The following is a 15,080-nucleotide window of genomic DNA, read 5'->3' on the forward strand; positions in this document are numbered from 1 at the left end:
TTCTTAACTTTCGCCTCCTAATCTCTTTGACTCTGGCAATGGGGAAAACACTCCCCATATGGTCCACTGAATATTCTTGTTTGGCCTAGAACCTGTGACCTTAGACAAGCTATCTTCTCTTGGCCTTGGTTCTCCCAACCATAAAATAGGAAAAGTGACCTTGCAGCAATATTAGTGAGACAAACAAGACACGGGTTGGAAAAGAAATTGCTCAAACACAAAATACTACACAAAATGTTACTAATATCGAAATGAACACAGTATTCAGGTAGGGGGGAGGGTGCAGCAAGAGCAGCATGCTGTAAATTTAGAGTAAGAGATTTCCTCCCTATGGCTACAGAATTCCTGTTTCTCCAACTTTCAACCCTCTCTCTGCTGAACATCCTCAAGCCAGATGGACATATCAAACAAGTGAAGCGATACAGTCTTATATTTGGCCTGTGAGCCAAGTCAGCTGCCAAGATCTTTAAACAAAAATGAACCTTCACCACTGCAGAAACTGAAGCACTGGTTTCCTGAAAGTAATGCTGGGTATGGCATTCTCACTTCACAGCTAGATATATAACCAAAGAGGTTCTGCAGGGCATAACGACACACACAAATTCGGGAGCATGCCATAGTAGACTGATAAAGCCGTTCTTGTATGTATAGGGTTATTCCCCTGATCTGAAACCTAACAGGGTGGACAGCTCTTATAGCTAAGTGTGTGTTCGGCCCATTAGGAACCTCAAAGCAACACACTGAGGAATAAACCCTACACGTATGCAAGTGAGTAGTCTCCACCTTTCTGTTAGGCACAGTCTTTCTGAAAGAGACAGGCAGCCAAAATGTTTTCTACATTTAGAGCAGCCTTGTAATTAAGCATACACCTGGTCACCACAGGCGACAAGGAATTCTATGCAAGTGAGTGAGCAGGCCAGCAGAGGGACGAACTGCTCTGTCCCCTCTGCACCCAGCACAGAAACCAAGAAGGCTGCCTGTGAAGGGAAGTGCCCTCCCCTGCCAACCCCCAGCAGGCACATAGTAACTTTTATAGGCATATTTACAAGGCTAATCTAGAGTGGGTTATTTTGTTTTGTTTTCATTCTTATGTACCTTTCATCCAGATGGCAGTACCTGGAGCATCTAAAGGGAAAGCAGATTGTAAACATCCTTAGGGGCTTAGAAAACTGACACTCAAAGAATCACAGAAGTTATGACCACTTGTCATAATCAACCCTTAGGAATCAGGTTTTTTAAATCTATGTTGCCTACTACTACAATCTTTCCTATTTTGCTTTCCAGAAGCTGTTAGCATTTACCATTGCTCTACTGAGGCTGCAATCCTATACATATTTACCTGACGATAAGCCTCAACTCGGTGGGGCTTCTGAAGAAACATCTTCAAGTATCACGTGATACAGTATCACGTGATACAGTAGTAACAACAGGGAGCTTTGTGGCACCTTTAATACAAATGCCAGAAGATTTCACGAGTCACAACCCACTTCATCAGATATATGAAGTGTTCATTCAAGTGGTCAAAGCAAACATACCCTGAGTACACAGAAAAGAATATGGATATATTTACCAAGTGAGATTGAAAGGCCAAGCAATGTAGGAGATTGTATCATCATTTATTATCATTATTGAACCATCTATGTACCCTCTGGTTTAGAAAAAATAGGTATGACAAGGTCCCTGCCCCAAGGGGCTTGCAATCTAAAATAGATGGGAAAACAACAGAGGAAGGGGGGAAATGGAGGCAGGGGTAGGCAGAGGAGGAAGAATATGTGATCACTGCATAGCATATAATACCCTGCTATTTCTGGCATTGCTTAGCCTTTCAGGCTCACTTGGTGGGGTAGGGGGGAAGAGAGAATCTATTTTTTCTGTACTCGAGTATACACGCCTAGCCACTTAGGTGACAACTTACCATCTCTCACAACGATGACTCAGGCCTACAAAAGCATATGCCATAACACATTTGTTAAGTCTTTAAGAAGTCAAGGGATTTTGGTGCAGGAAAAAAAGTCCTGTGGCGTCAGCTTTTGCTGACCATGGTCAATTCATAGGTGGCCTAATATAGCTACCCCTCTAGAATTTGTCAGCACTGGAGTAATTATTTCAAAGTTAGCGAAGCAATTTACAGCAAAGAACCAATGGAAGCCTCTTGTGCTTATCCTTGCATTCTAACCAATTCCTTGCTTAAGGATTCATAGTTTAATGGAGCCTTCCCCAACCTGGTGCCCTCCAGATGTGTTGAGACTAAAACTCCCAGCATGTTAGGAATCATAGTCCAACAAAACTGGTGGGCACCAGGTTGGGAAGGCTGATGTAATGGTTTGGCCATTTCCTATGCAACAACTTACTTAGTCACCAGCATTAAAAAGGATCTCCTTTGGGACAACAGGCAGGGAAGCTTTGCAAAAGTGGATTCTTTGGAGCCAAACGTTGCTAACATACATATGAGTGGGCAGTGAGTTACTAAAACAGAGAACTAGTAACTTGCATGGATTTATTTGCAGGGTAGAGGTTTGAGGTACCTCTAATGTACCAGTGTGGTGTAGTGGCTAGAGCGTTGGACTGGGAGTCAGGAGATTTGGGTTCTAGTCCCCACTCAGCCATGGAAGCTCACTGGGCGACTTTGGGCCAGCCACAGACTCTCAGCCCAACCTACCTCAGAGGGCTGTTGTTGTGAGGATAAAATGGGGGAGAAGGAGGACTATTTATGCCGCCTTGGGTTCCTTGAGGAGGAAAAAAAGTGGGATATAAATGCAACAAACAAATAAATAAAGTGCTTCTTTAAATGCAGAGACAACAGCTTGGGCAAAAAGTGAGAAGAGGGTTGTCAGCTAACAGCACTGCAGTTCTGTAAGGGTATAAGAAGTTCCTTATTCTAGAACACTTTAATGAGTACCAGCAGCACCCCACCAGCAATCCTAGCAGAAGGAATCACCACCAACTCAACGGGAAGTTTAAAATGGATCCGACTGACATTTATTCCACTGATCAGGAGGAAAGAAATTAATGGAGAAAGTCAAGATTGACTTTTGTACTTGGTAAGTGAAACATTTACATAACCACATGAGTGATATACCCTCCCAACAGCCACATACCCTGGAGGATTTCTTTCTAGCTGTGCTAAGGAGGGGTTGAATAAGCACCTCATTGAAGACATTGGGTCTGTACTGGCACACTTCTGCAAGCTAAGTCTGCCTCCCTCTGTCCAACTGCAACATCCAGTTGTGGTTTACAAAGATCAACTCAGTTGCATGTTCGAGTGGCAGGCGAGCGATTTGCAACACTTAAAAGAGTAGCGCTAAAGCGCAATACCATTGTTAAAGGCACGTTTGCACCTCTTTCCCAGGATCCACAGTAGTGTCTCAAGCCTCCCAGCTCCCTTATCTCAAGAAGAAGGGGGAGGAGGAACTTCTCAAGCATCGATAGGTACGTTTTCCTGGCCACACTGCTCGGATAGCAAGCTGTTCAAGCCACAATTCTGGGGTGAAGATCTCCTTATCCAGAAATTTTCTACTAAAAAAATAAAAAATAAAAAAATCTCAGGGCAGCACAAGCCCATGTTAAGCAGCAGGTGTGTGGTGTCGCATAGCCTCTTTTGTCTAATTGTTAATGTTCACAAGATGGGAATTTAAAACCAGAACTGATCAAGGCGGCTGGGAAGTCCTGGAGTCCATCACAAATGTAAAGGCCAACCTCCCTCACAGCTCATCATCGCTAGCAATCCTTTTGACTGTTCTCTCTTTACCACCTCCTCTCCCATCAATTGGTTGTTTTCCCTTTAATGAAGAAAACAGAGACATCACGGCCCCCCACTCAGTCAGACAGGTTTTCAGAGAAGGCCGATTTGGATTTCTGCGTCTGCTCCAACCGGTTGAGAATGAACTGGCTGGTATCGATGAACCGCTCCACACAGTTCACAAAGCAGGCCTCCGCTCGGCTGTCCAATTTGGGGCCAGGCTTGTCCATACATTTCTCCTGGTCAAGACACAGAGGAGAGAGAAAATCATCTAGGGCAGGTAAACATGGACCTACTGGCAGATCTATCCGCAGATTGCTGGGTGATTTGCAGGTCATCAGCAAGGTTGTCCTTATTGAATAACTACAGCAACAACTAGAAGGCTCACTTGACCCCAAATTAAGCTGCTCAAACAAAGAGAACTTGGGGAGGAAATGCAACCGCAGCAACAAAGTGATTTTCCCCTCCACCCCACCCTATATAATACAGCTGAAATGAAGAAGGATTGAGGTAACCAGGAGGGTTTTGTGTGTGGAAGAACTGTGAACTGCATCTGTTTTGAGTACCAGAATGGAATACAACCTATACAGTCCTTCCTACACAGAATTCTGAGCCTTTCCTGGGCTCAGAATTCTTTAATTCTCAGGACCAAACTACATGATCCATTAAATATGTAGCAGGCAGCCAACCTTGCCTTTCTTATGTACTCTAAAGTACACATGCAGGGCCCTGACCTGGACTATGACACAGGTAGGGGAGGTTTAAATCTACAGCCCAAAAGTCTCCATTGGCACTAATGGAGGGGGATAAATTTCAAGGGGGGGGAGGGAGAATTTCAGAAAAAGTGGATGGCAAGGGGGAGGAAGGGGCCACCTAGGCCAGAACATAGGGACAGATAAAAGGAAGGACTTCTTCACACACCACGTAGTTAAACTATGGAATTTGCTACCATAGGATGTAGTGATGATAGCCACCAATCTGGTTGGCTTTAAAAGATGGTTGGACAAATTCCTGGAGGAAAAGGCTACTAGTCTTGTTGGCTATGTGCTACCTCCAGGACGCAGTGAGCCTATGTACACCAGCTGCCGGGGAACATGGGTGGGGGGTGCTGTTGTGCTCATGCCCTGCTTGTGGGTTCCCCGGTCGACAGCTGGGGGGCCACCATGTGAACATAACCCTGGACTAGATGGACCCTTGGTCTGATCCAGCAGGGCTCCTCTTATGTTCTTAGGGGCCATCACTGCTTCTTGTGGTAGAAAGTTCTGCAAGTTAATTACATGCAGTGTAAGGAAGGCCTTTATCCCCTCGGCTATTAGTTCTCCTCCTCCTCCATGACTTCGCGGGACCCCCTATGAAAGCCACCTAAGCCAGGGGAGCCGCCTCAACCATCCTGTGGCAAGTTCCACGAGGTAAAGCATTAGTAATGCTCCATGGGTTGGATCCAGGTTGAGCCATACTCAAGAGTAGAGCCGTTGAAACCAACGGGGCCTGAGGGAGTCATGGGCAGCTTACGGGCCCCGCTGGCTGCGGCGGGTCTACTCCGAGTACGGCCAGGCCCGGATCCAAGCCCTCCCGCCCGGCGCCCTCACCCAGCAGAGCTCGGTCATCTGGTGGACGAGCTGCTGGAAGCGCTGCTTCTGCGTCTCCACCTCGATGAAGTGCTGCAGCTGCGGGTCGTTGACGGCCGCCCCCAAGTCCCCCGCGGCGGGCGAAGGGTCCATGCCGGGCCCGGCTCGAGCGAGAGGCGGCGGCGGGGCGGAGTGAATGGGGGCGGCTGGCGGGCGACCTTCACGTGCCACCCCGGGCCGGCCCTCCGCGCATGCGCGCCAGGCCTCCGCTCCCGGACCACCGCGCATGTGCGGAAGCGGAAGCGCCTCCCTTTTCCGGCGTGGCCTGTCCGCGCGCCATAGAGATACGAGCGGGGAAAGGTTAGAGTGACCGTCTAACCTTTTGACAGCGCGGTTCCAGGCTTGCCTAGTCAGAAGCCCCATCGAGTTCAATGGGACTTACTCCCAAGGAAGCGTGTGTAAGACCGCCGCTTATATGCAGCGATCTCGGTATATTATTACGTCTGCTGTTATTGTTATTGCCTTTATTTTCTAAACTTTTTTTTTTTTCCAAAAATAACAAAATTTCACAGGGGGAGTATTAAACTGCGGGAGTAAGCCCCATTGAACTCAATGGGACTTCTCCGTAGACACGTGAAGGATCGCGCTGTTGAAGTATTAGCTGAGATCTCCACAGATCTAATACAATGGTCTGCATGCAGCTTGTTGGAACAAGGTTGCCCACCATAATTCACTCGGCCCCTCAATCCCCTCCCTGCAATAAAGACACCGGACTACCTTGCAGGGTTGCCCTAAACTGCTTTCTCAGGCCTTCAGCACACCTACTAGCCTACTGTAATGTGCGTACAATGGTAGTGTGCTGCCTTACAGGGATGTCGTACACCTCTTTCTCTCAACCTCGGTCGTCCCCCGTACAATGTGGGATAACGCTGGACTACATTGCAACGTTGTTGTAAGTCACTCTTGAGTTTCAAGCTGCAGCCTGGGGATATTATGAGCTATATCACCGGGCTGTTTGAAACCAATGCCTCTAAGCCTCCATCTGTTTCCCCCACTACACACACACCCTTCTGCAATGTGGGGATAATAACAGGGCCTGTATTACAGGCTTGGCATAAACCACTCAGCCTCAGCAATCCATTTTCCTTGCATACTATGGACATATACAACAACTCACCTGGTAGTCATAGACGACCAGGAAATTCATGCAGGCAAGTTAGCAGGTCGATGGAGCAGAGCCAGATTGCTCCACCCTTCCTCAGCCATCCCACTTGGTTTCTGTGTGCTAGCTAGCACAGAACCAGCATGGAAATGCAGGCTACTAGCCCCTTAGCAGGTTAGTTTAAAAAATGGCCAGGCTTGTAACTTTTGAGGACTTAGTTACAAGGCTGGTGTAATATCTCTCCTACAAGGAAGAGGTTCAGTCCCCAACACATCCTATGCCACGCTGCTCTTCCTTCCTGCTTACTGCTCCACTTCTGCGTTTTCTCACAGAGCACCTTTTAAACTGGTACAGGCCACTGCCAGTGCACTGTGCATTCCTCTGCCCCTCCTTCATTACATTTTCTCCTAATTTTCATGTTTTAAGCTGAAGCTAAAACTCATCTCCTTTATTATTTTGGAGCCTATATTCACAATCCTGTGTTAAGATTCACCCCTCCCGTTTCCTGGGGTTATTTTGTAGTGGCAAGAGTGTTGGACTGGGAGCTGGGAGATCCGGGTTCTAGTCCCCACTCGGCTATGGAAGCTCACTGGGTGACTTTGGGCCAGTCACACACTCTCAGCCCAACCCACCTCACAGGGTTGTTGTTGTGAGAATAAAATGGAGAGGAGAAGGAGGATAATGTAAGCCGCCTTGAGTTCCTTGCAAGAGGAAAAAAGGCGGGATATAAATGCAATAATAAAAAAGTGTAATTGCAGAAATTCAACCTATACAATAACATTAAAAACAAATCTGTCCTTTGGGCAGGCACATGGGAATGGGGAAAGAGAGAAAATAAGAAGTAGGACAGCAAGGTGCTGTGCTGAGATGGTGGTTCAGAAAACGATGAAGCAATCAACTATATTTCCTTTTTATGAGATAGATATCTTTCATTTTCATATCATTTCTTGTCATTATTATTCCATCACGGCACCTTGTTACATCCATGAAAAATTGTTTAAGTCCCATCATGCCATTTTGCGTTATAGGGAGAGATCCATGCATTTTGACACTGCGGCGAAAGGGATTTGCTCCGTTAAGGAGGAAGATAAGTAACCAGCATTTGTTGTTACAGGTTAGCTCTTCTTTAGTGCTTTGGTGACTTCCAATACAAGCCAGTTATTACATGAAGGCAGAAAAGAGAGAGTCTGGTAATTTGGGGTGTGTGGATCCAGTTGCTTTTGCCATGATGTGCTCCTCGCAGATTCATCCATCCAGCATCCACTCAGAAATTCTTTGGCAAACATATAAACATGCCAAAAACAAACAGTAGCAACTGAGCAATCAGATAGTGACATGGTTCAGGGATCTTCATTTGCTAAATCTGTGATCTGTCTCAGGAGGACTTGGAAGGTGGGACGCTCGTCTGCTTTCTGGAGCAAAAGAACACAAGAGAAGGAAAAGCTTACTTAGGTGGGTTTTATAGGGACGGGGGGTTAAGAGAGAACCCCTGTAAAGTATTTAAATATAAGGCCTTTCTCAATGGAATGGACCAAAGACAAGGGAGAAATATGAGATGAGCTTATTACAGACTGGGCCGGAATAAAAACCTGCAACCAGGAGCCCTGTGTAGTGTGCCTGTTCAGCCTGCTGCTCAGGTGCCAGCTGTTGATGGGCAACTTCAAGGCCCCAGCTTTCCTTCTTTATAGTTCTTTTATCTTTAAACAGGACCTGAACTGGACAGCCCTTCAAACAGAGGACTGTCCTCGGCAAAGTAGACAATGAGTGTTGACACGCTGGAAAAGCGGCCACTGCAGATGTACAGACAGAGGACATGTCTCAAGACAATGGAAAATATAACTTCATTTGCAAGAAAGGGCGTTATTGAAAATAAAGTTAAATTTTCCAGCATCTTGAGATGTTCCCTCTGTACGCCTCTGCAGTCGAGGCTGGTGACTCTGATGACAGTGGGGCAGTGAGTCCGCTCTGGGTTTCAGTCAGAACTCTAAATGAACTATCCAAACACCTTTAGAGTTCTGACAGAAACCCGGAATGGATTCACCACCCCTCTGACATTGGAGCCACCAGCCTCCACTGTGCCTCTGTAAAGTAGGGCACCTGCCCACTTACTTATGTAAGCACCTGCTCAAGCTGCGGACAGAACATCCGGGGTTGTTTCAGGTTGTCCTTACCTCGTGCCAGCAGCTGTACATGATGGCGAAGATTCTCTCAGAGGCCAGATGGGGGCGATAGAGACGCAGCCCTTTGGTCACATGATCGGTTGTCTCGCTGTTGCTAAACCTCTCGTAGGGCATCTTCCCTAAAGTGTAAACCTCCCACATCAGAACACCTGTCGGTCAGAAAAACACCATAATGGGACTTGGGAGTCACTGGCACCACAGCAGGACTCAACCCCTTCTTCTGGGATGCCTCCAAGTTCTTCCTGAGTTCTAGGCTCTAATAGGCTCTTCCTGGGAATGTGTTCAAGCACAGTGTGCGGAGCGTGTGTCACTGGTTACAGTGGTGGTGTCATGGCATTCCCATTGTCGCCTCATGCTGATTGGTGCTTCCCATCCACAGCTAACACAGGGGCATTGCCAGTCAGCAACATTACTATGCCCACCAAGCACAGACCCATAGGATCGGTATACCCAACTACTGTGAGATGTACAGGTCCATATGCACCACAAAAGATTTTTTTTAATCCCTTTGAAGACACACAACATACAAATCAACATTCAAATCTCCAGTTTAAACCTCCTCATGGTTTTGTAGAAATTCCTTGCATACTAAGTCTACGAAATAAATAAACCAAGTTGTTCTCAGTACTCAGGCATGATTTTTCAGGGCTCTGTACTAACTCGTAACATGGGCCTTCTTTTCCCCTTCCCCTCCACCTCATGGTCATGTGTTCATTTTGAAAAACTGGAGGTTTTAAGTCTTTTGGTTTCTTTTACGTTCCCTTGGTTTAAGCTCCTTATGTTTCTGGCTGACATGGCAATATGGCATTTATGTATGAGACTGCCTGAAATTTGTGCTTGTCATCTGAGGCCCTGATGTATACCCCACCTTTGCAGGGTTGGTGGGCATTCAAAACAGGGCCTTTTTGGTGGCAGCACCCCAGTTGTGGAACCCCCAGGGAGGCTACCTGCCTCTTTAGTGTCCTTTAGACAGCTGGTGAAGATGACACTGTTCCACCGAGCTTTTAACAGTAAACAGAAATCTGTTTTTATTATTAATCCCCCACTTTAAAATATGCTTTAGATTCTTGTATTCTTATGCATTTTAATCTTTTGTATTTTTACTGTACATCACCACAAGAGCTCAATGAGTGGAGGGGCAATCCAAAAATATTCTAAATCCATCAATAAAATAGACACAAAAGCCCTTTAGGGGCAATCCTATGGCCCCTAGACAGAATATGGGGGGCCATAGGATTTTTTAGATTCCTGGATCTGAGGTCGGTGATAGCGCTCAGGCCTCAAACCCACGACTCTGAGCTTCCCCCACCCCCCAGCTGGCATGGAGAAAACCACACAAAGGTCACCTTGGAGAGGAGGGAAAGGGGGTGTGGGCGGGGAATGAAGGGGGTGTGGGCGGGGAATGAAGGGGACTGGGGAGGCCAGCTTATGAAGAATCCTCCAGCCTTCCCAGCTTCCTTCCCTACCGCTCCACAGAGTCCCAGCTAGATGAACGTAAAAGCCCATCCAGCAAAGATGCAGGGTGGGAAGAACACAGAGGCAAAGATTGGCTCCCCACTCCTCTCGCTCTGCATAGGACGCCTGTCAGCCTTTGAGTTTGGAACCTTGCGCCCTTAGACACGGTTTCTTGTTCCTGGGATCTAGTGTTAGTTCTTGTACATGCTCTGGAAGCCAAGAAGCCCTGCAGAGCAAACCTAATCTGGGGTCCAGGGGAGAGACAAGGCAGATTCACTATTTCTTTCACAGCCCTGCTGGCTCACATCGGCCAGGGCAGAAGACAGGAGTATAAGTTTTTTCCCTTCATTTTACTCTGTGGTGTAGTGGTGAATTCTGAAGTGCAGACGTTCATCCTGACTGTCCCCATAGCCATGCCCCGCAAGGAATGTCCAAAACTGTAATTAGCAGTTTTCCTCTCCATTAGGAGCAGGTCTTTTGTACAGCTAATGCAGTGGAGGCCGATGGCGCCGATGTCAGTGGGGCAGTGAATCCGCTCCAGATTTCAGTAAGAACCAGTCAGAACTCTAAAGGACTTTGGATAGCTCCTTTAGAGCACAGCACTTGGACAGCTCCTTCAGAGTTCTGAAAGGTTCTGACTGAAACCCGGAGTGGATTCACCGCTCCACATTGGAGCCACCAGCCCCCACTGAGCTAACGGATCTTTGCTGCCCATTCAAGACCAAGCCACCCCAAAATACTTTGCATCACAACAGCAACAACTTGTTGTTGGGAAAATTCATTTCCCTCCAGCTACTCTGAGGATGGCAGCTAAGCTCAGAAGGAACAGGGGACTCTGACGGGGATGGGGGTGGAGATGATATCAGCATCCGTGCTGATACAAAAATGCCAGTGCTACATCCCTGTCAGCCCTGGTGCCACAACACCACTGATTCTGCTCTGGCAGAGGGGATTTTTAAAAAATCCCTCTCGTTGGGAGGGAATTTTCCTATGCCAACTAACTCCAGGCTAGCCCACTTTGGGGAATGGAGCAGAGTTGGGTCCAAAGCCAGCTTTGACCCACTCTCAGAATGCTCTGTTTTGGGGCGTAATGCTTGCTGCTACCATGGGTGCAGTGGTGGCCACCACTGTGGTCGAAACCCCTTGCTGGTGGAGCTCTCCTCTGTCAGCAGAGGCTGGTGGAGGGATATCTCTGCCAGATCCTCCCTCCCTCCAACAGGCAACATTGGGGCTGTTCACACAACATGCTAACCCACACTCAGTGGTTGAATGTGGATTGTTGTTGAACTGTGGGTTGTTGTTGAACCATAGGTTGTTGTGTTGTCTGAACCCAGTGTGTTTTCCACAGGGTGGCTTGTTGACCATGCAGTGTGGCTTGTTAACCACCCTAAACAACCCAACAACAAACCAAGGTGGCTTGTTTGAGAAAAATAAGCCACAGTGCATGGTTAACAAGCCACCTTGAGAAAATGTCATAGAATCTTAGAATAATAGGGTTGGAAGGGGCCTACAAGACCATCAGGTCCAACCCCCTGCTCAATGCAGGAATCCAAGTCAGAGCATCCCTGACAGGTGGCTGCCCTGCCTCGTCTTGAATGCCTCCAGTGTGGGAGAGCCCCCCACCTCCCTAGGTAATTGGTTCTATTGTCATATTGCTCTAACAGTCAGGAGGCTTTTTCTGATGTTCAGCCAGAATCTGGCTTCCTGTCACTTGAGCCCATTATTCTGTGTCCTGCAGCCTGGGATAATAGAGAAGAGATCCTGGCCTTCCGCTCTGTGACAACCTTTCAAGTACTTGAAGAGCTAACCCACAGTTCAACAAACAACCCATGGTTCAACAACAATTTTGTGTGAACCCAGTCACTCTGTGTGTGTGTGTGTGTGTTTAGGACTTCACTCTAACTCATTTATTCACACCTGTTCTGGGGCTGTAAACCCTATCAGCAGCACTGGAATCTCAATCTGTTGTGGTTAGGATGACTTTTGCTTGTTTGCCCTTAAGTCTACTTGCATAGAAGTTTCACCCTCTCTGACTACTCTGTGATACACATCAGCTCCGCATGCTTTCAGCTCACCAAAAGCCCAGACGTCTGACTTGCTGCTGAACTTGCTGTACAGGAGAACCTCTGGAGGGGACCACCGGACTGGAAATTTGGATCCCATGGAGCTAATGTAGTCATCATCCAAGACGTACCTGTAGACACATTTTGGTTCTGCTAGTTTACTTTGACTTTCAGCATCTTGTGGCAGCTGAAAGACTTAAGGATAGTATCCAATATTAGTCCTACTTAGAGTAGACTGATTGAAATGTATGGGACAAGTTAGTCATGACTAATTTAAGTCCCATTCATTTCAATAGGTGTACTCTAAGTAGGATTAATGTTGGATACTACCCTAACACATTTTATTGCAGCATAAACATTTGTGGCCCGCTTCACCCGATGTACGCTTCATGTGTCCAACAAAGTGGGCCCTAAGTGATCTATGAAAGCTTATGCCATAATAAATCTGTTAGTCCTTTGGGTGTCATAAAACTATGAAACCAATGGGGTGAGGTGTAAATTGATGGGCCCAATCCTGTGTCCTCTTGGGGGAACCAAGGGGCTTTGGATCCAGTGGCCTCCATCATGCCTCCAAGACACCCTGTTTGAGGCCCAACCAGTGGCAGCTGCAGGTTTGGAAGGGCTCTCAGGCAAGGCATGCTCAATGGGCCTCCCCCCTCAGTGAGCCCACCTTCTCACCACCATTGTGACCAGTTGCTATTATTCCTCCTCTGCTTTCTCACCATGCTTGCTTGACAGGGAAAGAGCCAGTGAGCAAGCAGGCTATGGTGTCTGCCGCTACCCCCACCCCCACTGTTGTCTGGGCCAGAGCGAGAAGCAGGTGCACATGCAGGTTGCAAAGGTGAAGAGGAGGAGCAAGTCCAGGGGGCAATTCTCAATGGGCCCCTGTTGGGGTGTGGGCCCTGTGCCTGTGCCCGAGCATGCCAACCCTTGATGCCGGCCCTGGGTCTAGCACTGGTGGAAATACCATTGGTGGCAGAACTACGCCCACAAAAATTTCTGTAGGTGTACTTGAGGCTTCTTGCAGTAGATGTGCCCATCCCTGCTAAGCAGAGGGACATTTCCACCCACTCCATGCCCCTTCCAGTCAGCAGTTCTGCAAGTTAGGTTTGCAGCGTATGGTTCGTTTTATCAGGCGACAGCCCTAAAGTAGACAGTGGTGAAAAGAGGTGGCACGAAGGAGCATGAAAGTGGGAGAAATGATGGGAGAGGGGTGCAAAGAAGGAGTAGGTGAGAAACGGAAGGAGAGCAGAGCAAAGGGAATAAAAAGAAGCAAAATAATACAAAAAGAGAGAGAAAACACTGAGCAACTCCGTTCCCTCCACACCCTTAGGTACCCAAACTGACCTGGTGAGACCAAAATCGGAGACTTTGATGGCACCTTGTTCACTGACCAAACAGTTGCGAGCAGCCTGTGGCAGAGAGAGGTAAGAGGAGGGCTCAGAGGAACAGCATTTCATCCTAGAAGGGCAGCATCAGCTTTGCCTTCTGTCTGTCAGGATCTCCCCATGCTATAGACCCAAACAGGATCTTACTGGGTGTTCCAGCTCAGGCAGATACCACAGGGAGTGAAACCTCCTGAGGTTGCCACCTCAGCCAACACCCTATCCCAGGAGGCTGTTTCACTGAGGGCCCCGTGCCTTCTGATGGGACCCCACCCATCCCAGTTCCTCCATTGCCACCCCCAGCACTGCAGCAGGAGCAAAGGCAATATTGGCCTGTGGGGTAGCCCAGCACATGAGATGGAGTGCAGACAGTGAACAGGGCCTTCTTGGTGGTTGCTCCCTACCTGTAGGATGCTCTCCCAGAAGGAGGCTTGCCTGTTGCCCACTCTGATGTCATTTTGGCATCAGGCAAAATATCTTTTTTTCCCCCCTTCATGGATCACTACCTTGTTGTGGCAAAGGGGCTTGCGTAACTCAGTGAAGCCATAAGCTATGCTGTGCAGGGCCACCCAAGACGGACAGGTCATGGTGGAGAGTTCTGACAAAATGTGGTCCACTGGAGAAGGAAATGGCAACCCACTCCAGTATTCTTGCCAAGAAAACCCCATGGAACGTATCACAAGGCTAAAAGAGATGACGCCGGAAGATGAGCCCCTCAGGTCGGAAGGTGTCCAATATACTACTGGGGAAGAGCAGAGGGAATTTCCAAGTAGCACCAGAAAGAGTGAAGCGGCTGGGCCAAAGCCGAAAGGACACTCAGCTGTGGATGTGTCTGGTGGTGAAAAGAAAGTCCGATGCTGTGAAGAACAATATTGTTTAGGAACCTGGAATGTCAGATCAATGAATCAAGGTAAGCTGGAGGTGGTCAAACATGAGATGGCAAGATTGAACATCGACATCTTGGGAATCAGTGAACTAAAATGGACAAGCATGGGTGAATTTAATTCAGGTGACCAGTATATCTACTACTGTGGGCAAGAATCCCTTAGAAGAAATGGAGTAGCACTCATAGTCAACAAAAGGGTGGGAAAAGCAGTACTGGGGTACAATCTCAAAAACGACAGAATGCTCTCAGTACGAATCCAAGGCAAACCATTCAACATCACAGTAATTCAAGTCTATGCCCCAACCACTGATGCCGAAGAAGCTGAGGTTGATCGGTTCTATGAAGACCTACAACACCTTCTAGAACTAACACCAAAAAAAGATGTCCTCTTCATCATAGGGGATTGGAATGCTAAAGTAGGAAGTCAAGAAATCACCGGGATAACAGGCAAGCATGGCCTTGGTGTACAAAATGAAGCAGGACAAAGGCTAATCGAGTTTTGCCAAGAGAACACGCTGATCATAGCAAACACTCTTTTCCAACAGCACAAGAGGCGACTCTACCCATGGACATCACCAGATGGTCAATATCGAAATCAGATTGATTATGTCCTTTGCAGCCAAAGATGAAGAAGCTCTATAC

General features: G+C 47.6%; 2 protein-coding genes across 4 annotated transcripts in view; both read right to left on the minus strand.

Annotated features, from left to right (window-relative positions):
* Positions 1–2,952: 2,952 nt before the first annotated feature.
* TIMM8A (translocase of inner mitochondrial membrane 8A) lies at positions 2,953–5,567 on the minus strand. Its single transcript, XM_084813901.1, has 2 exons — positions 5,329–5,567; positions 2,953–3,978 (listed from the first exon to the last, which is right to left on the minus strand). The coding sequence occupies exons 1-2, from the start codon at positions 5,458–5,460 to the stop codon at positions 3,817–3,819; spliced, it is 294 nt and encodes a 97-aa protein (XP_084670027.1). The 5' UTR covers positions 5,461–5,567; the 3' UTR covers positions 2,953–3,816.
* Positions 5,568–6,484: 917 nt separating this feature from the next.
* Positions 6,485–15,080, minus strand: part of BTK (Bruton tyrosine kinase) — a 38,692-nt gene continuing 30,096 nt past the window's right edge. For all 3 annotated transcript variants that reach the window (XM_084813880.1, XM_084813879.1, XM_084813878.1), the window contains 4 exons: positions 13,515–13,579; positions 12,180–12,298; positions 8,641–8,798; positions 6,485–7,881 (listed from right to left, as the gene is read on the minus strand). In XM_084813880.1, the coding sequence (XP_084670006.1) occupies positions 7,810–7,881; positions 8,641–8,798; positions 12,180–12,298; positions 13,515–13,579 (414 nt within the window). In that variant the 3' untranslated portion in view covers positions 6,485–7,809. The remainder of the gene's footprint in view (positions 7,882–8,640; positions 8,799–12,179; positions 12,299–13,514; positions 13,580–15,080) is intronic.

This window comes from Heloderma suspectum, chromosome 9, assembly GCF_057233095.1.
Source record: "Heloderma suspectum isolate Gila_16-S chromosome 9, 16-S_ref, whole genome shotgun sequence".
NCBI lineage: Eukaryota > Metazoa > Chordata > Lepidosauria > Squamata > Helodermatidae > Heloderma > Heloderma suspectum.

What these genes read in the sequence shown, in the direction of transcription:
- TIMM8A (XM_084813901.1), bottom strand. Translation starts at nt 5,460, where the DNA reads ATGGACCCTTCGCCCGCCGCGGGGGACTTGGGGGCGGCCGTCAACGAC. An exon ending in AGATGACCGAGCTCTGCTGG is followed by an intron (nt 3,979 to 5,328) that starts GTGAGGGCGCCG and finishes TGTCTTGACCAG; the next exon opens with GAGAAATGTATGGACAAGCC.